The sequence below is a fragment of the Melanerpes formicivorus genome, unplaced genomic scaffold, assembly GCF_026170545.1.
Source record: "Melanerpes formicivorus ecotype bairdi unplaced genomic scaffold, bMelFor1.0.p_v2 SCAF_9, whole genome shotgun sequence".
Lineage (NCBI taxonomy): Eukaryota > Metazoa > Chordata > Aves > Piciformes > Picidae > Melanerpes > Melanerpes formicivorus.
The window spans coordinates 1,557,914-1,578,404 of NW_027142361.1; the positions used below are offsets into that span (position 1 = coordinate 1,557,914).

The window sequence follows — 20,491 nt, forward strand, 5'->3', positions numbered from 1 at the left end:
ATGAGATGTGGTTAGGCCTTAAAAGCGCATGCAGTATTAGTGCTTATCTTTATCCAAGGTCGCTCTGGCTAGGAGCCCAGAAGCAGGCAAGCTGGAAGGGAGAGGGAAAGGAACGAACTGAACAAAAAATCCCAGCTGCACTACAACTTAAAACTGCGTTCTACCAATCTACCAATGAAATTCGTTTAGACCTGTCTTTTGTTTACAAAACATTCAGCCAAAGTGTTCCAGCACTGTCCCTTTCTTAAAGGCAAAGCCTCAGACGGTCACAGTCCACCCCTTCTAAACAATTTCATTGGTTGTTCATACTGTCCCATCCAATTCAAAATAATATTTACAGTTCGTAAGTGTGATAGGGTTGGAAGGGTAAGGCCCGGAAGCCTCCTCCCTCCCCCCTGTAAAGTAAAGGGAAAGAAAATTGAAGGGAAAGGGAAAAAAACCTCACAGCTGAATTAGCAAAGCAGTGGAGCTGTATATTTACAAAGCAATGTAGGATATGCAGGGGAATAGATACAAATTTACAATATGTACAATATATACAAAGATATACAACAGAGTAGCACAGAAATGAGAGTTCCCCCCCCTCTGCTGAGGGGGGTTTCCCACCTCCACTCTCCCCTCTTTCCCCCTTTCCCCAGAGTGGGTTAGAAAGAGAAAGAAAAGAGAGAAAAAAAGTTAGAAGCAGTTTGTGTTAATTGGAAGGGAGTTAATACAGGCCTTTATCAGTTTCAAGGCCGAAGCCTTGGCAGAAAGCCCAGGAGCTGCAAGCTGCTGACCGAAGGAGAAGCGGAAGCAAGACTGAAGATAAAAGTGCCGGAGTGCCCAGGATACCTTCCTGCACTCCCAGTTCAGAAGGTGCTTCATCCCACTTTACCAATGAAATTAGTTTAGATAGTTCTTTTCATTTACCAACTTCCGTCCACCATATTCCCTTTCTTAAGGGGACAACGTCAAACGGTCACAGTAAGTAAAGTCCATAGTCCGTTCCAGCTATACTCAGATGTAGATGATTCAGAAGTCCAAGAAAATCAGGAAACAAGAAAATGGAAAACAGTTTGTCTCTTCGCAGATGAAGAGAAGAAAAGGAAACAGGGATTCTCAGGGTCTCTTAGTTGACTCAGGGCTCTCAGGGTTCTCAGGGTTCGTGCACCGTAGATTCCTCCTTGATTCTTCCTCAGATGCGATGTAGCTGTACAACAGTCTGAAATTAAACTCTTTCAGCTAAAGTTAAATTTCCTTGCGGAATTCACTGAATTTCACCATTCTCTTGCATTACCCAATAAGTGTGACCCGGACCTTCAGCTGAAACCACCCCTTGGACAGGTTTAGCCTCTCCTGAGGGTGAAAATATCCAAATAGTTTTACCTAACAGATTCTTTTCTCTAACAACAGGAACTCTATCACATTCCACTTTCTGTAGCAGATCTGAATGTGCAGGTCCAGCTCGGTTCACTGAACCTCTACTATTTACCAGCCAGGTTGCTTGTGCTAAATGTTTTTGCCAGTTTTTCAAAGATCTACCCCCCATGGCTTTAAGAATGGTCTTCAACAAACTGTTGTAGCGTTCAATCTTCCCTGCAGCTGGGGCATAGTAAGGAATATGGAAAATCCATTCAATACTGTGCTCTTTGGCCCAGTTCTTGACAAGATTGTTCTTGAAATGAGTTCCGTTGTCTGACTCAATCCTCTCTGGAGTTCCGTGTCTCCACAGGACTTGTCTCTCCAGACCGAGAATGGTGTTGCGTGCAGTTGCATGTGGAACTGGATAAGTTTCCAACCATCCAGTGTTCGCCTCTACCATAGTAAGCACATATTGCTTACCAGAACAAGAACGTGGTAGAGTGATGTAGTCAATCTGCCAAGCTTCACCATACTTGTACTTGGACCATCTGTCACCATACCACAAGGGCTTAAGTCGTTTTGCCTGCTTAATAGCAGCACAAATGTCACAGTCATGGATGACTTGTGTGATAGCATCCATGGAAATGTCTATGGATCTGTCACAAGCCCATTGGTATGTTGCATCTCTGCCTTGATGTCCTGACGAATCATGAGCCCACCGAGCTAAGAATATCTCACCTCGGTGTTTCCAGTCAAGATCAAGATTAGAGTCCATGTCTACTTGAGAAACTCTTGCAGCTAGATCTGCCTGATGGTTGTGTTGCTGTTCCTCAGTAGCTTTGCTCTTAGCAATGTGAGCATCAATGTATCAATGTGTCTCACTTGCACTGGAATTCTCTTGACTCGATCAGCAATGTCCTGCCACAGTTCAGCTTCCCAGATGGGTTTTCCTTTCCTCTGCCAACCATTCTTTTTCCAGTTCTTTAGCCAACCCCATAGAGCATTGGCTACCATCCATGAGTCGGTGTAGAGATAAAGCTTTGGCCATCTCTCACGTTCAGCTACATCGAGAGCTAGCTGGACATCTTTTACCTCTGCAAACTGACTGGATTCTCCTTCTCCATCCTTCGCCTCTGCAACTCGGCATGTTGAACTCCACACTGCAGAATTCCACCTTTGCTTGTTTCCAAAAAGACCACGGAAAGCAGAACTCACAGTGGGTGTAGTAGCTTTACAGAATCATAGAATTGTTAGGGTGGGAAGGGATGTCAAGGATCAGCCAGTTCCACCACCCCTGCCATGAGCAAGGACACCTCACATTACATCAGGTTGCCCAGAGCCACATCCAGCCTGGCCTTAAAAATCTCCAGGGATGGGGCCTCCACCAGCTCCCTGGGCAACCTGTTCCAGTGTTTCACCACCATCATGGTGAAGAACTTCTTCCTAACATCCAGTCTAAATCTACCCATTTGTCTTGGTCCTGAGAGGGAAAGAGACTCAGTTCTTTTGAATATTCCCATGTTATGAAATTAGAGTCACAAAATATCAACAGCGAGGGTATTTATTACACAAATAAAGTGGACAGATAAGAAGGAGAGTCCCTCATCAGCTTTCTTGTAGGCCCCCTTAAGATATTGGAAGGCCACAATTCGGTCTTCTCAGAGCCTTCTCCAGACTGAATAGCCCCAACTCCCTCAGTCTGTCGTCATAGGAGAGGTTATCCAGCCCTCTAATCATCCTCGTGGCCCTTCTCTGGACACATTCCAGCACTTCCAGATTATTCCTGTAACAGGAGATCCAGAACTGGATGCAGTACTCCAGGTGGGGTCTCACCAAAGTGGACTAGAGAGGGAGAATCACCTCCCTTGACCTGCTGGCTATGCTTCTCTTGATGCAGCCCAGGATCTGATTGGCTTTCTGGGCTGCAAGTGCACACTGGTGGCTCATGTTGAGCTTCTTATCCACCAGCACCCCCAGGTCCTTTTCTTCAGGGCTGCTCTCAAGTCAGTCACTGCCCAGCCTATATTGGTGCCTGAGATTGCCCCGACCCAGATGCAGCACTTAGTCATATTGAAACTCATGAGGTTGTCATGGGCCCACCTCTCTGGCCTGTTAAGGTCCCTCTGGATGGCCTCCCTTCCCTCCAGTGTGTCTGCTACACCACACAGCTTGGTGTCATCAGCAAACTTGCTGAGGGTGCACTCAATGCTACTGTCCGTGTTGCCAAAGATGTTAAACAAGACTGGTCCCAGGACTGATCCCTGAGGGACTCCACTTGGACATGGACCCATTGACAGTCACTCTCTGGGTGTGGCCATAAAGCCAGTTGTTTATCCACTGAATAGTCCATCCGTCAAACCCATACTGCACCAGCCTGGAGACCAGGATGTCGTGTGGGACAGTGTTGAAGGCTTTGCTCAGGTCCAGGCAAATCGTATCAGCTGCTCAGCCTTTATCTGTTAATGTTGGGACCTTGTCATAGAAGGCCACCAGGTTTGTCAGGCAGGATTTGCCGTTGGTGAAGCCGTGCTGATTCTGCCTAATCACCTTTTCATTATTCTGACTCAGCGGTGCCTCCAGGAGGATCTGCTCCATGATCTTATAGAAAAGCTTTATACTTAAAATTCTCCTTACATTCCCTTTGGGCTACCACACTCTAGCCTGTCCAGTCAATTTATAACACTGCAGCCACACTGAACATCATTTGCAGGTTTCCAAAGACATGGGGAATTAGATATGTAATATAATCAGGAAGATACGTCTAGGAACACATTACATATACTCCCAATTATATTATACAACAAAATCCATGTTTCTGTAAAGGGAACTAATTTAATGCAGAGTTCAAATAAACACATGGATCACAATCAAAACCTTATTATTATAACAACCCGCTGCATTTTATGAGGTACAAAGGGAAGTCAGAAATCTAAGACTCAACCAGAAGCTGCCTCTTTGGCTAGCAGGAAATCCACAGGCCTATGCAGGAAAGAACACCCCTGTGCTATTTCATCCAGACTAAAGCAAACTTAACCAGCACTCTGTAGGTTGCTTAGGGGGATGATTACAGACAAGTTTCATAAATGCTGTAATTTTTCTTTGCTTACTCCATTACTCAGCAGGTTTTACAGAAAAGAGTCTTTGCCATGGACGTACAGAAAATAACATGATGCAATGCAACCTTTTCACATTCCAGGACCCTCCCTGGTAATGCAGGCACAAATTACCACTATTAAATATGGCTATCTTCTCCATGTGGCCATCATTAGATTAGACACTGGACAACAAAAGTTTAGTAGTTGCAAGTTACAAAGGCATTTTTCTTGCCTTTGCAACTTGTATGCTAAAAAATGGAAATAGATCCATGTTCTTATATTAAAAACAAAACCCTTCTCTGTACATGCTAAATCTTAGTTCAAGACAAAATGAGTCTGAGCATTGTCTTAGGGGAGCCTTACTCATTTAAGCCTCTCAGTAATCATAATGCCAGTCTCCTCTTCAACACAGATACACACAAAAACATAAACATGTTATCTCCAAAACATATAAAGAAAAAAACCAAACAAAAGACTATTATAAAGGTCAAAACAACCCACTCACTCCTTTTACCCAAGCTTCATCTTATAAAAGGTTTGCCACTTAGCATTTTGAGCCATCTTAAATAAAATGAAGTGCAACAGTTCTATACCAAGGCTTGCTGAGGTGGTTTCCTTAAGTGTAGCCAAAAATGCAGAAAACATTTTAATGCACAGCAAGTAATGGAAGTGAAGCACAGTATTTCTAACCACTGAGCCACAAACCATACAGAGTCATGGGAAAAGTCACTTGGCACTAACAATTGTTCTGCAAATAGAAAATTATCAAGAGTTTGGAGTGGAGGGTTTGGGCTTTGTTTGTTGAGGTGGTTTTTCTTTTTTTATTTCGCCTTCAGGCACAGCAGACAAAGTTACTCAGTTCTAAGATGCCATTAAAAATGACTGATCATTGGAATGACTAAAATTTGGTATGAATGGTTCTTGACTTTAAGAAATCAAGAAAACCGGTCTCCAACAAAAATACAGCAGTCCAAATGTTGTCCCTTGAAACACAGAGAACATAAACAGTGGCTCCCCATGGAAGTTGCTATAGCTCATGTTCTAAGGTTTAGTTCAGATTCCCCCTGCCTTCTACAGACAGAATCCATTTATGCCATTGTGCTGGGTTGAGGCAGCCCCCTTCCCCACCATTGGCAACAATAAACACTCAGACAAACGGATTGCAAAAGTGATGGAAAGTTTAAATAGAAAGCAGTGAACTTTTACAGAAAAGCAAAAGCAGAGTGACAAAGAGAAATCCCCAAAGCAGACCCAGAGAGATCCCATCCCTACCTGAGGGTACACCCAAGACCCCCAGGGCTCCTTCTTCCCCCTCCCACTGCTAGGCTAGTCTCAGCTGGCCAGATCTGAGACTGCCCATCCCCCCGTGGCCTTGGGCCTAGCCAGGCCCAACGCCAGGAGACATCTCCCCAGTTACCGGCTGACGGAGGAGGAAGAAAAGAGATAGTGCTAGACTCCGCACTGGATCTTATAGTGGTGCAAAGGATTGTGGTAGGAAATACTACATAATTTCCTGTGTCCACCCCTCTGGGCTGGACTTCTGGACACAGGAAGTAAACATTGCAGGGGGGTACCCAGCTCAAACTGTAACAGCCATTCATAAAGCAGTAGTCAATTTTTCCTATCACTCTAGTATCAAAAAAATAACTGTAGAAATACAGAAAGAAAACAAATCCATGACTACTGTCTTGTAGCTTGTAGGTGTCAGGCAAGGCTCATTTCTCCATTAAGCCTTTCCCACTAAGAAGTCAGAGAAATGAGAAGGAAGGAATAGTCTTACAGGAGTCTCAGCTTTCACTTGGGTCCTCAACTTCTCTCTCATTTCTTTTTCATTGAATTTGGCACTTCTTTTCACATAGACTCCTCCGTGCTAAGAGAGGAGAAAAAAAGGAGAATAGGATTAAATATTCAAGCAGTTCAATGTAGAATAGTGATAGAAGAACAAACAAGACAACAATGGCAAGTTATCTTTATGACTCATGCTGCAAATTTCCCAGAAGATGTTTTATCCTAGGACGAAAAAACCTGAAACTAATTTTACATTTGCATTTACTTAAGTTCACAAAATCTGTTTAAATAAAAATCAGACCTAAAAAAAAAAAGGTCTTGTTTAAAAATGTTAAATAATCAACTGGTAGACTGCATTGGAATCAATCCCAGGGACCTCTATTCCTTGCAACACTGACAAGCAGCTTAGCTGAATTTACTCACATACAAGCATTTATAGGTCAATGTTTTCAATTTTATGTGCCTGCTCTTAAATACTGCAAATACTGGAACCTCAAGTATCATACCTCTACATAAAACATTTATGAATAGCACATAACTAACTACCATAGGTTTTAAAAACTTCTATACACTCTATTAGAGAAACAAACTTCAAATAAGAAGCTATATACTATGATGATAATTGAGTAAGTAACACAAAATCTTTAGAAGGTAAAGGATTTTATAAAAACATGTGTACTGAAAGCCACCATGGTTAGCCAAATGGTTAGACCATTTCCTGGAAAATTTTGTAACTTGATCCACACAATTTATCACAAAAACTTCAGTAAAAACGCTATGGCAAAGTACATACAAAGAAAGAGGGTTATAAAGAAATAAACTTTTCCTCACCATTTCCCACTTACATCACTTTGTCTACAGTGCTAGAAAAGGCTGTAAACACACACACTCCAAAAGGAACTACTGATACAATGAATTCTAAAAAGAAAGTAATAAAATATACAGCTTCCAAATAACATAATTATGTTTTAAAGTACACCACTTTAATGTATTTTCTAACCAATTCCCTAACTTGGTAACATCTGTCCATTTCTGGTTTACACACACTTCACAGAAATGTGACAGCAAGATGAAAACTACCAAGAGCTGAACTTCATTTAGGAAGAGATACAGTACATTGTAGAAATGAGGTGGTGGGGTATGTGTAATATTATTTCAATTGCATGGCACAGAAAGCAATAAAGTTTGAGTGGTTAGAAGGAGGCAGGCAGAAGAGGTAGTCATACAAAGTGCTTTCAATCTTTGCTTGTCATGGTGTAGATAGACAGCTGTGCAGCTGCTTAGTGGTATTTGACATGACGTTTACATTGGTCTTCAAGAGTTGCAGTGAAAAGGAACAGGAAGTCAATGGTACATTAACTTCATACTAAATATACTGTCTTAACATTATTGTCTGTGGTTCCCTCCTACAGCTGTGTTGTTGTCACTGGCAGGGAATCAAAACCAAGAACAGAATCTCCTGGTCCACAGAGCTTGACCTTTAGCAGGCTGGAGCATGATATCACAAGGAGTTTACCAGTCCCACACAGAAAAAGGTATGAACAGAAAAATAGTCATAGAACGGTTAAGGTTGGAAAAGATCTCTAAGACCATCAAGTCCAACTGTCAACCTAACACCACCATGCTCACATGCTGTGTCCACACATCTTTTTCAATACCTCCAGGGATGGTGACTCCACCACTTCCCACTGTAGCCTGTTCCAATGCTTGGCCATTCTTTCAGAAAATAACTTTTTCCTAATACCTTCCCTAAACCTCCTCTGGTGCGACTTGAGGCCATTTGTTCTCTTCCTATCACTAGTTACTTGGGAGAAGAGACCAGCACCCACTTCACTACAACCTACTTTCAGATAGTTGTAGTGAGTAATAAGCCTCCTTTTCTCCAGACCCTTCACCATCTTCATCACCCTTCTCTGGACACACTCAAGCAACTGAATGTCCTTTTTGCAGTGAGGGCCCCAAAGCTGAACACACTATTCAAGATGTGGCCTCACCAGTGCTGAGTACAAGGGCACAATCACTTCCCTGGTCCTGTTGCCCACACTATTGCTGATACAGGCTAGAATGCTGTTGGCCTTGCTGGCCACCTGGGCACATGGCTGGCTCATCTTCAGCTGGCTGTCAACCAGCACCCCCAAGTCTTTTTCTGCTACAGAAACAGCTATGCAGTAAACAGAAAGGCATTTACTACCTGCGGACTCCACATGTAAGACTGTTTGTAAGATTTGATACCACCAAAGGAAAGTTGAAGTCCTATTCAGTGCTGTGACACCACAACAACCACTGTCAAGGAAGGTAAACTCAGTTTGGTATGAGAAATACTGCATCTACTAGACAAGACTTTCATGTAATTGCTACGTCAGTGTAAGCACAGCTAGGATTAGCTTTGATAAATGAAGGAAGACTAGAATCAAAGTCTTCCTGATTTATGAAATTACAAGCCAGGTGTGCTGGGTTGAGGCAGCCCCCTTCCCCACCCCTGGCAACAATAAACACTCAGACAAACGGATTGCAAAAGTGATGGAAAGTTTAAATAGAAAGCAGTGAACTTTTACAGAAAAGCAGAAGCACAGTGACAAAGAAAGATCCCCAAACAGACCCAGAGAGATCCCATCCCCACCTGAGGGTACACCCGAGACCCCCAGGGCTCCTTCTTCCCCCTCCCACTGCTAGGCTAGTCTCAGCTGGCCAGATCTGAGACTGCCCATCCCCCCATGGCCTTGGGCCTAGCCAGGCCCAAAGCCAGGAGACATCTCCCCCAGTTACCGGCTGACGGAGGAGGAAGAAAAGAGAGAGTGCTAGACTCCGCACTGCATCTTATAGTGGTGCAAAGGATTGTGGTATGAAATACTACATAATTTCCTGTGTCCACCCCTGGGCTGGACTTCTGGGCACAGGAAGTAAACATTGCAGGGGGGCACCCAGCTCAAACTGTAACACCAGGTGAAGTAAACTGGGAAAATCCTGAACCATCTCTTCCTTGTTTCATTCGTGAACTTGGAGAAATCAAGCTACTCTCGTACAGTTTGCTTTGGGACACACCAACACTGGGTTTGGTTTCCCCATTAAAGTCTTTTGAATACTCAGATTTGTACTTCCCCAGTAAATACAAGTATACAGCCATGCAATATAAGAACACACAAATCATGTATTCTAAGATCACCCTGCACTACAAACAACTCAACTACGTATGTCAGCTCCCCTATGGCATGAGGTTACAAAGCTAAAGAGAGACAAGATGTCATACCAGTTAAATATTTGGTGCAAATTCTGTAACAGCCAAAAGGCTGCACAAGCTGATGCAGAATAACAGAAAAGACAAAGACATATTTCCTATGTTAAAAAGCCAAGCAAACTCTGGGGTCTGAAAAATATTTATCAAAATTCCATCCCAGCTTCACCAGGTGATATAAGATGTACAGAAGTGAGTTGCATTTTGGCAAAGATAGGACCAAAATAAATAATTCAGATCCACCCAAAAATAATAAAAGCCAGTTTTATGAAAAGCAATTGTTCTACCTAATAAATCAAAACTGGAACATAACAGGTTAATTTAAGGTCTTCTTTATTCTTTTCTTACTATTAGATAGTTGCCGCTAAAGAAGAATGCTAGTTATGCAATTGTATATAGCTCAAATTCCCCAATTTGTATTGCATTTCCTTTTCAGTAAGAGATGAAGTATATGAATGCTTTTCAAAACAGCTTTCTGGAAGTACTGTTTTTAAGGTTATAATATTTTTCTGCTGTACTTTAAAAGCCCCTTTCTCTGTCAACAATGGATTATGTTTACAAATATACTTCCTTTGTGCCTGAATTTCGCTCTCCTGGACATCCATAGAATCATAGAATCATAGAATCAGTAAGGCTGGAAAAGACCTCAAGGATCATCAAGTCCAACCCATCACCATAGACCTCATGACTAAACCATGGCACGAAGTGCCACGTCCAATCCCCTCTTGAACACCTCCAGGGATGGTGACTCCACCACCTCCCCGTTTATTTCCAAACAGGATGTTTACCTGAGGTAGGGAATATGAATTCTGTGAGCATGGCGTAATTACATGGCTCTGGAAACTTTTAGTGGAGTGTAAGTGACATCACTGACAGAACATCAACAGGAAGGGCAGGAAGTGTTTTGTGTTTTTGCACTGTTTGGTGTGATAAAAATAATAAAAATACCTATTAGCTCGCACTGCGGTCCTGCTGCATCCCGTTTCAGTTATTTGAACACACAAGCATCACCACTGTAAGTCAGCTGCCTTTCATCTGTGTCACTGACTTTATATATATATATATACACAAAACCCCTGCACTAAATTTTGTAGAAGATTTATGTTTGAAGGCTCTAAAGCTGAATAGGTTTTATTTCATATATATGTTTGACTAAAAATGTAGGCTACATTTGGACTAATTTCCACAGGAATCTCAACAGTCAGTATAACAGTGAGGAAATTGAGTGCAGGATATTCCAGACAGCATTAGTAACTTTCCAAAATCTGGAAACAAAGTCATTTCTGGACACCTATTGATAGCAGATGGAATATATATATCCTGTCTGTATTTTAATTAAAGCAGACTTAAACCACCAACAATGTAATGGCCACAGGCAAGGACAAAGAGCAAAATATTCTGATGGAGCAGACTCATCACTTTGGTAGAAGAAAAATGTAGAAAACCAGACTAATCAATGAGGATAAGTGTTAGACAACAGAATTCAATTTTCTCTCAATGGATGCCATCACTGAGGTATGTCAGGATGAGACAGTCAATACTTATTTAGGGGACTGGGACAGCAACCTCACCAATAAAAAATAAATTTGGAACAGTTTCTTTATTTTCCCTGCAGCATATTCTTGTCCAAATATAGCAATTTTAGAAGAAAGGATGGCAACGGCCCATTCTCCAGCATAGATTTACAGTCTACCCCCTAAGACACTCATACAGAAGACAACAAACATCTTCAACCACCAAACTAAAAACATCAGACCTGGATCACCCAGTATGTCAGGCAACACTCTAATCTCTTGCACACTGAACAGACAGCAAGAACCTCAATCACAACCTCTGCTCCAAGATAAAATGGTGACACAGTTAACACTCTAACAATGGGTATTCTATGTAACATGATCAAAGACTCTGAAACTCTCTGTTCAAACTAGATACCTACATTCAAGCTAGATGGCAACATCTGATTGCTGGGAAAGGCCACTGCTTCAGGCACTTCCTATCCTTCAGTATGTTAACTATGCAACTCACAGATCTGTACTTCTTCCATCCTAATGCTCTCCAAAGCATGTGGCTCAGTTGGTAGTGCATAAGACCCTTAATTGAAAGGTTGTGAGTTCAAGCCTGCAGTGGGCAGTAGTGTCCTCCCTACTCTAGTCATGAGGTCTGTGGTGACAGGTTGGACTTGATGATCTTTGAGGTCTCTTCCAACCTTAGTGATACTGAATAAGCATACTGAAATCCACCTTACACATGCTTCTTGGTGGCAAAGTTTCAGTGTCAACTGCCACACAAGAGCTATCCTGCCTTTTCCTGCTGTACACTCGAAACTTTTCCCCTTTTGCTGTTTCTAGCAATAAACTGATCTGACTTGACTTACAAATGCAAGAGCACAAGCAGTGAGAGAGAGAACAATGATCAGCTAAGGATGAATAAAGCTTCCTATTTGGACATACGTTTGTAGTTGCCTACTCTTCATATATTGCTTTACAAACTATGATTTTGTATGATGAAGGTAAAGTACACTTTACATGTCAAATAGCAAGGGAAAAGTGCCTGGGCTTACCTGTGAAAAATACCACCCGTAGAGTGGAAGCCATTTTAATCCATCTTTCAAGACATATCGGACATGCCCAAGAGCATTCTGCCTAATTGCCAGCATGTCTGCAATAATCCAATCAACTGCAAAGACAAAAGCCACAAATGTTTAGTTAAATTAGTTTTCAATTGCCACTGATAAAACAAAAAGTGCATGTTGTACATACAAATATCATTAAAGGTTTCTGAACTAGAAGCCCTTGCTTGTTAGGGCAACACTAGAAAGAGACACAGCAAATAAAAGTGTTACAACAAACAAAAAAATACAAACCTGTACACTGATGGTTCGATAAATATACTACATTTTCTTTATTTTTTGGCAAATCGCCGTAGATTATTACCTAAAAAAAAAAAGTAGTATTACTTTATTAATTATTCTCATTGCATTAGGCAGTGCTGAGACCCAATGTAGTAATTTGATATTTACTGGAAAACTGCCAGCAAGCTAGCACTGTTAACAGAAAAACACCCCATCCCTGCATCAGTACTCATCATGCATGCAACTGCCTTACTATCAACAAAGCCCTGAACATTAGTTAGTGAGGGCTTAAGAAAGCTTTCCTGTTCTTATGCCTCAGCCCTAGAACTAGATCCATGGGAGCTGATCTACATCCACCAGATCCCTTAATTAATATAATTAAGGGGAAAGAGGAATCATAGATGTGTACAAATCCACTATACATCTAACGAACAATACGTGCTTCAGCCAGACACTCATTATAATTCAGTCTAAAATAGTAAATCTTCCTGGATTAAATCAAGAACAGAATCTCAACCATTTGCCACTATTCTAACCACCCAAAATGAACAAAAAAGGCATGAGGTTGAGGAGTGTCTTTAAATTGGTCTTCAGCTTCTAGCCAGCAAGTTTTCTGACATTTTTCTCCTTTAACCTTGTCATTTCCTGCCCTTGAAAGGTAACAGTCTAACAGTGAAATAATCTTCTGAGAGCATAACTATAAAGCAAGATGCTGAAGCAGTAACCCAAGTAATCTTTTAAAATGGCTTAATTTTTTTACCTGTATTTCAAATAGAAAATGAGAACTTAATTAAACCATTTAAATTCTGGATTTAAGAATCTATGCAGCCATTTAATGAATAAATGTTTTCATGATCTAATAAAGCTTAGTTTTTCCAACCAGTACATTCAAGGGCAGCATTTCCCCCTTGCCCTGTCAGTATCAGTGGCTGTACTTGCTTCTAGAAGTCATTTGTAATAAACAGACTTCTCCATAGTGACTCCATTCACCAAAATCCAAACCACTATTTGGAAGGTTTACCACTATTGACACCACTTCCCTAGTTTGGACCATGTGGGAGTTTTAACAGGATGACCTAACTGGTATTCAGATCTTGATTAGTATCATTTAGTATGCTGAGTCTCAGCACATGCTCCACGAGCACCTCTGGAAAAACTGCCCACCTCTCAGTTAACCTGTGGTAGCAGATGGGCAACACCTTGTATTATAAGACAAAGCAAATCCCCCACATAAAGATCTACATTTTACATTCACGTTGTTACTTTGAAAATGCAACTGCACTTTTGATCAAATTTTGTTTAAGGCAAGAAACCAGATACTGACAAACTTAGCTGTTCCATAAATATGAAAAGAGATCATCCAGTTTGAATTAATTCTCTGCTGCCCCCTCCCCCCCCCCCAATCAAACCAAAAAAGCATGCATAATGAATTTCAGCTGAACATTATTTGTAACTGTTCAGTTGACAAGTATATTCTGGACAATATTCAAGAAATTCAAGTAATATTTTCCTGTAGGAGTTTCCTCCTTTGCGTTCCACGAGAATTTATCACCATTCTCCTGATACTTTAGGTATCACATAGTGTTTAGTGCGAGACAGCAGTCAGAGGGTCTGATCTTACAGTTTGTGTGCAAAAATGCCACTGAAAAAAAGATTATCTTTCTGTTCTCACAGAGTTAAAACTTAACTTTTCAAGTGTACACTTTTCCAGCACACTAGGTCCATAAATACTGCCTTCTTTAATTTCAAGTTAAGACTCCACTACACAGTTTCTGGCATGCTTAATTAAAGGAAGGGAAAAGGCTCAATACAACAGATCACTAAACCTTGTCTTGAATGCTGTCTGTGCTTTTTTAAAACTAAGAAAATAAGACCAAAAGGAAAACAAGATTTGCCCTTACACACTGTAAGAGCTGTTCCACACAAGGAACAGGGTTTGAAATGCACAATTTGTAACTTCAACTGGTAAAAATTTTAATTTTAATTCACAAAGTGAAAATCTCAGTGTAATCAGATCCACAATTCAAAGCATTCACTTGTGACTACTGCATAAAAACAAATACAAAGGATCATTCCCCTTAAAAGAAAAAAAAGTACAGTTGAGTCCACCAAATATAGCAGTTAATCTGTATTATTTTTTTAATTTCAATAAAATTGCATCTAGTTCACTTTTTAATTCCAGAGGAACACCTGCTCATTGTTACAGTAAACAATTTCTGTGTACAACATGATGTCAAACTCGTTCAGCAAGGTCTCAAATAAAGGAAACTGCTAACAGATTCCCTTCTGTGGGAAGGCTGATATCCAGCTTCCCTGGATGCCATACACCAAACCATTCACACACTCAGCAGGCACAAGACACACCTCAGAGTGTCATGACCAAGAGAAGCTCTGGTTCACCATCAAGAAGTTGCAAGTTCTCCTGGTAAGAGAATTTACTTATTCAGCAGTAGGCTGATCTTGCCATGCAAATGGGAGCTCCTGGATATCTGGTGACACCAGTTTAAGCTTCCATGGTTGACTCTGCTTCTTCTACTGCAACACATTCAGCTACGACTGTGCTATTTTGGTAGGTCACGTAGCAATGTAAAACAGTCTGTCTGGCAGCCACATTTAAGCAACTCAAAATTTGCATAGGTTTTCACTGCAGCAAGGTGGACAATCACAATTTAGAGTTGAGAGTTTTATTTCTTGGTTATGAAATCTGCACATACCAAAGAAAACTGAACTGATCATTTAATCACATCCTAGCTACACCAGCTCAGTGAACAGGACCATGACGAAAATAATTAAAGAGGTGTAAGTAATCACTCTATCAGAAGACCTGTTGGTAGGACAATGGGTAATCGTACCTAACACCTCTTAATATGATAATTGGATATGGCTGATAATGACAGCAATTGAGGAGCTGACTGTGGTGAAGGCACATTATGCCCCGATACTGAATCTTGTCCCAGCATGTGGGCAAGTTACCCCTCCTCCAGGAGGAAGACAAAAGCCAAGGCATTAGCCAGGCTTGCAAGCACCCAGCGCATGCAGCGCTCGTGCTGACACCAAGTATGGGCATAATTCTCGCTTCACGCTTTCTATAGGCTGAAACCAGTTGTTTATGAGAGTGCCCATTGGTCAAAGCCAGCCTCGAGGAATCTATAAGTATCACCCCAGTTGGTAAACAAGTTGCCCCCTCATTCACTTTGTCTCTGTGCTGGTAACTCTCGAGCTGCAGCCTTTGCCATTGAGCTTATTGTTGTTAGCTTCTGTTATACACGCACACATACTGGAAGCGTCTGCATTGTTAAGAAGCCCAGAGGGAGGACCTTCGCTGTTTCTGAGGAGCTCAGCGTCACTACAGCCAGTCGAACCGACCGAGAGAGCCCACCGTGCCACCGGAGGACTGGACCAACCCCCGCGGGTAAGATCTGCCCAGTTGCCGGGGAGAAGGGACATGATCAATACCGAGTCCACGTATGCCTAGCCCCGCCACAGCGGGAGAGGAGCCGCCATATGCCACTCCGAGCCCTGTGAATCTCAGGGAAGACTAAAGCATTGTTCGTGCCTATACTGCACCGAACCCGGGACCACTTCGAGAGTCCCGCTGCTCCTTTAAGCTCAGTAAACGAGAATCCGCCACCTAACTGTGACCAGTTGACACTGTCCCCTTAAGAAAGGGAATATGGTGGACGGAAGTTGATAAACGAAAAGAAGGATCTAAACTAATTTCACTGGCAAAGTGGGAGGAAGCACCTTCTGAATTGGGAGTGCAGGAGGGTATACTGGGCATTCTGGCACTTTATCTTCAGTCTTGCTTCCGCTCCTCCGCAGGGCAGCAGCTTGCAGCTGCTGGGCTTTCGGCCAAGGCTTTGGCCTTGAAACCGATAAGCTACCAAGGCCTGTATTAACTCCTTTCCAATTAACACAAACTGTTTCTAACCTTTTTTTTCTCTTTCTATCTCTTTCTAACCCACTCTGGGGAAAAGGGGGAGAGAGGGGGAGAGCGGAGGTGGGGAACCCCCTCAGCAGAGGGGGGCAACTCTCATTTCTGTGTTACTTTATTGTATACCTTTGTATATATTGTAAATATTGTAAATTTGTATATATTCCCCTGCATATCCTACATTGCTTTGTAAATATACAGCTCCACTGATTTGCTAATTCAGCTGAGAGGTTTTTTTTTCCCTTTCCCTTCAATTTTCTTTCCCTTTACTTTACAGGGGGGAGGGAGGAGGCTTTTGGGCCTTACCCTTCCAACCCTCGACATTTTTTTTTTTCTTGGCTTACCCAACGTGCAGCAGGTAATTAGCTTAATTTATTACTTGATTGATTTAGTGTTTTCTAGCTGAATTAGCAAACATGAAGGTGTTGTGGTTTGTAGAGCGATTATTCTTTTCAACTTTTGGGGCTCTGGTTTACAGATATTGTTTGGGTTTGATTTTGGATTACCTGGGTAAATATTTGGTGCGGACAATTTATATGTGGGTTATGTATAGAGTTAGACTATGGTACGAAAAATGCGTGGATTTCTTATGGCCAGCAAGATACAGAAATGTTACCTCCACCACTCTCCCAATTGAGATAAAGGGTTTTAAGATTCTGCCAGAGGAGAGAGTAACTTTAGGTGATGGCTTGGACCCAAAGGTGATTTATTTCATGGGTATAATTCTGCTGCTGGTGATAATTATCGTGTATCTCCTGATTTCTTTACGGCGAGAGAGAAAGGTGTCCAGAGCTTGTTTTGTTATTAAAACTAGATCAAAAAGAAAACGCCGTGGCTCTGGATCAGTCCCAGAGACATCTAGCGATGAGGAGTGTGCAGAATCTCTGTCAGTTAAAAAGAGGGCTAAAAAGTTAATTGGTAAAGCAGCTCTAAATGACTTTGCTGCTGATTCTGGAAAGCTACCAAGGGCGGCGGCTGGTATCAACATGGCGCCTACACCTTCTCCTCCTTCTTCTCCGTCAGCCATTAACGGAGCAAGGTCACTTCCGCCCACTCTCTCAGTGGGACCGGAAGCCACTGCCCCAGCAGCTGATTTATCTCAGGACCTGTCAGCTTCCATTAAGGTGGCTGTAAATTCAAACACAGCTCCAGTTAAAGTGGCTGTTTTAAAGACTAGAGGTGGAAAGGCCAAAGATGGAGAAGAAGAGCTGGAGACTGATCCTGGTGAGGGGCCCTCTACTCTAAGAAATCCTGCTGAGGAGGAAGAGAAGATTTGTTTTAAAGATCTAGCTAACCTAGTGAGATCAAAGCAGGATAGAGATGAAGTTAGGAAAGGAGCTGGCAAAGGTGGTTCTCAGCTTAAAGAGATCCTTGAGTAAATGACAGGATTATAAGGACAAAAAGTTCAGGGAGAAGAAGAGGAAGATGATATTTTAGAGTGTTCATCACCCCATGAGGAATTGCGAAATGTCCGTATAGATTACACCAGGGCAGATAAGGAGCCAGTTCTAGCTTGGCTTAGTAGGTGTTATGATACAGGTGCTCCAGCTCTAACAGTTGGAGACAAGTCAGCAGCTCAGTTAGGAACTCTCTCGAGGGATAATGGAATAGATAGACATCTAGGCAGGGCTCTCGGTAAGGGTAATCTGTGGATACGCCTTTTAATGGCGGTTGCCCTGAGATACCCTTCCCGAGATGATCTTCCATGGAATCCTAAACCCTGGACTACCATAGATGAGGGAATTAAGCGCTTGAGAGAATTTGCTGTTAGAGAGCTACTCTATGGTGAACATGAAACTCTGAATCCTGATGACATTCCTGTGGGTATTGGTCTTCCTAAAAAGATCATCAAACTTGCTCCTTCTAATTATGCAAACATTCTGGCAAGCAGAATTGTGTCAAGAAATTATGGTGGAGCTTCTCCAACGGTTGGCCAATTCACAGATCAAATGAGACAATTGGAGGATAGCATGACACGTGTTTCTTTGGTTTCAGCCATTAAAACTATGTCTGGTGATATACAGAATTGCATATGAGAGTTAAAAGATGAATTTAGAAATTCCATATCCCAATTGGCACAAAGGGATAATTTCAATTCTTCCTCCAGGTGGGTACAAGTTTCATCTGTGAGGAATACACGTCCTCCAAGGAGGTCATTCCAAAACAGGTCATTTCAAAACAGACCACCAAGGCAATCACCTAGAACTATTTGGATAACTCTGCGTGATCAGTTTGGTGAGAACATGAACCGCTGGGATGGCCAACCAACTTCTAATCTTTTCAGGAGACTGAGGGAATTGCAAAGTGGCAGAACCCGAGGTAGCAATTCCAGAAGGGTAGCTGTTACTTCCACAGTTCCCCAGGACAACCCTAGTAGCTCCAACAGTGGCTCCAGTTATAACATGCAAAGTTATAACCCTGCAAACTATGTGCAATGCACATGTGCGCATGTTCCCCATAACTAGGGATGCCCTGCCTCCCGCCAGGGGGAGGAGAGGGATAACAGAGATAATAGAATCTATTGGGATGTGTACATCCAGTAGCCTGGCACTCCACAATTTCGGAAGTACAGGGCCTTGGTTGACACAGGAGCTCAGTGCACCATAATACCATCAAATTATCAGGGATCAGATTTTATAACTATTCTGGGAGTCACTGGTGGATCTCAAGAGTTAAGTAAAGTGGAGGTTAATATAAGTTTAACTGGTAAAAAATGGAGGAAGCATACAGTTGTGACCGGACCTGACGCACCTTGTATTTTGGGAATTGATTTTCATAGTTTCATAGTTTCATTCAGGGTTGGAAGGGACCACAAGGATCATCTAGTTCCAACCCCCCTGCCACGGGCAGGGACACCCCACACTAGATCAGGCTGGCCAGAGCCTCATCCAGCCTGCTCTTAAACACCCCCAGGGACGGGGCCTCGACCACCTCCCTGGACAACACATTCCAGGGTCTCACCACTCTCATGGTGAAGAACCTCCTCCTCACATCTAGCCTGAATCTCCCCACCTCCAGCTTCATTCCATTCCCCCTAGTCCTATCATTACCTGAGATCTTGAGAAGTCCTTCCCCAGCCTTCCTGTAGGCCCCCTTCAGATACTGGAAGGCCACAATTAGGTCACCTCGGAGCCTTCTCTTCTGCAGACTGAACAGCCCCAACTCCTTCAGTCTGTCCTCATAGGAGAGGTGCTCCAGCCCTCTGATCATCCTTGTGGCCCTTCTCTGGACACCTTCCAGCACCTCCACATCCCTCTTGTAATAGGGACTCCAGAACTGGACACAGTACTCCAGGTGGGGTCTCACCAGGGCTGAGTAGAGGGGGAGGATCACCTCCCTCGACCTGCTAGCCACACTTCTCCTGATGCAGCCCAGGATCTGATTGGCTTTGCGGGCTGCAAGTGCACATTGAGAGCTCATGTTGAGCTTTTTGTCCACCAGCACCCCCAAGTCTCTCTCCTCAGGGCTACTTTCCAGCCAGTCACTGCCCAGCCTGTATTTGTGCCTGGGATTGCCTCGACCCAGATGCAGGACCCTGCACTTGGTCTTATTGAACTTCATGAGGTTGGCTTGTGCCCACCTCTCCAGCCTGTCAAGGTCCCTCTGGAGAAGGGACCAGAGAGAAGGGCGTTTCAAAGACCCTAGAGGTTACAAATGGGCTTTTGGAGAAGCTTCTATAGAAATTGATGGACAAAAATTGAAGCTGTCTGCTAGACCTGAACTTTCTGATGAATCTGCAGTTGTGGAACAACACAAGATACAGGACATTAAATTGCCGGTTGCTTCTCAGACTGTGCATCACAGACAATACCGAACCAACTGTGACTCTTTGTTGCCCATTCAGAATCTGATTCGTCAGTTGGAGAGTCAGAAAGTCGTCAGCAAAACTCATTCACTTTTCAACAGTCCAGTGCGGCCTGTGCGAAAGCAGAATGGAGACTGGCGACAGACAGTAGACTACCGAGACCTAAATGAAGTAACACCACCTATGAGTGCAGCAGTACCAGACAGGATGCAGCTACAGTATGAGCTGGAATCCAAAGAGGCCAAATGGTATGCTACCATAGACATTGCTAATGCATTTTTCTCTATTCCCATAGCAGAGGAATGCAGGCCTCAGTTTGCTTTCACCTGGAGAGGAATCCAGTACACTTTCAACAGGCTGCCAATGGGCTGGATCCACAGCTCAAGCATCTGTCATGCAGTGATCCACGATGCTCTGGAGAAAGGTGGTGCTCCAGAACACATCC

At 42.8% G+C, this 20,491-nt stretch overlaps 1 protein-coding gene across 1 annotated transcript in view; it reads right to left on the bottom strand.

The window, feature by feature from the left end:
• Window positions 1-20,491, bottom strand: part of AGPAT5 (1-acylglycerol-3-phosphate O-acyltransferase 5) — a 157,329-nt gene that overhangs the window by 110,384 nt on the left and 26,454 nt on the right. Inside the window, exons 2-4 of the mRNA XM_068142959.1 lie at window positions 12,320-12,389; window positions 12,017-12,132; window positions 6,217-6,306 (exon numbers count right to left, since the gene is read on the bottom strand). Of these exons, the coding sequence (XP_067999060.1) occupies window positions 6,217-6,306; window positions 12,017-12,132; window positions 12,320-12,389 (276 nt within the window). The remainder of the gene's footprint in view (window positions 1-6,216; window positions 6,307-12,016; window positions 12,133-12,319; window positions 12,390-20,491) is intronic.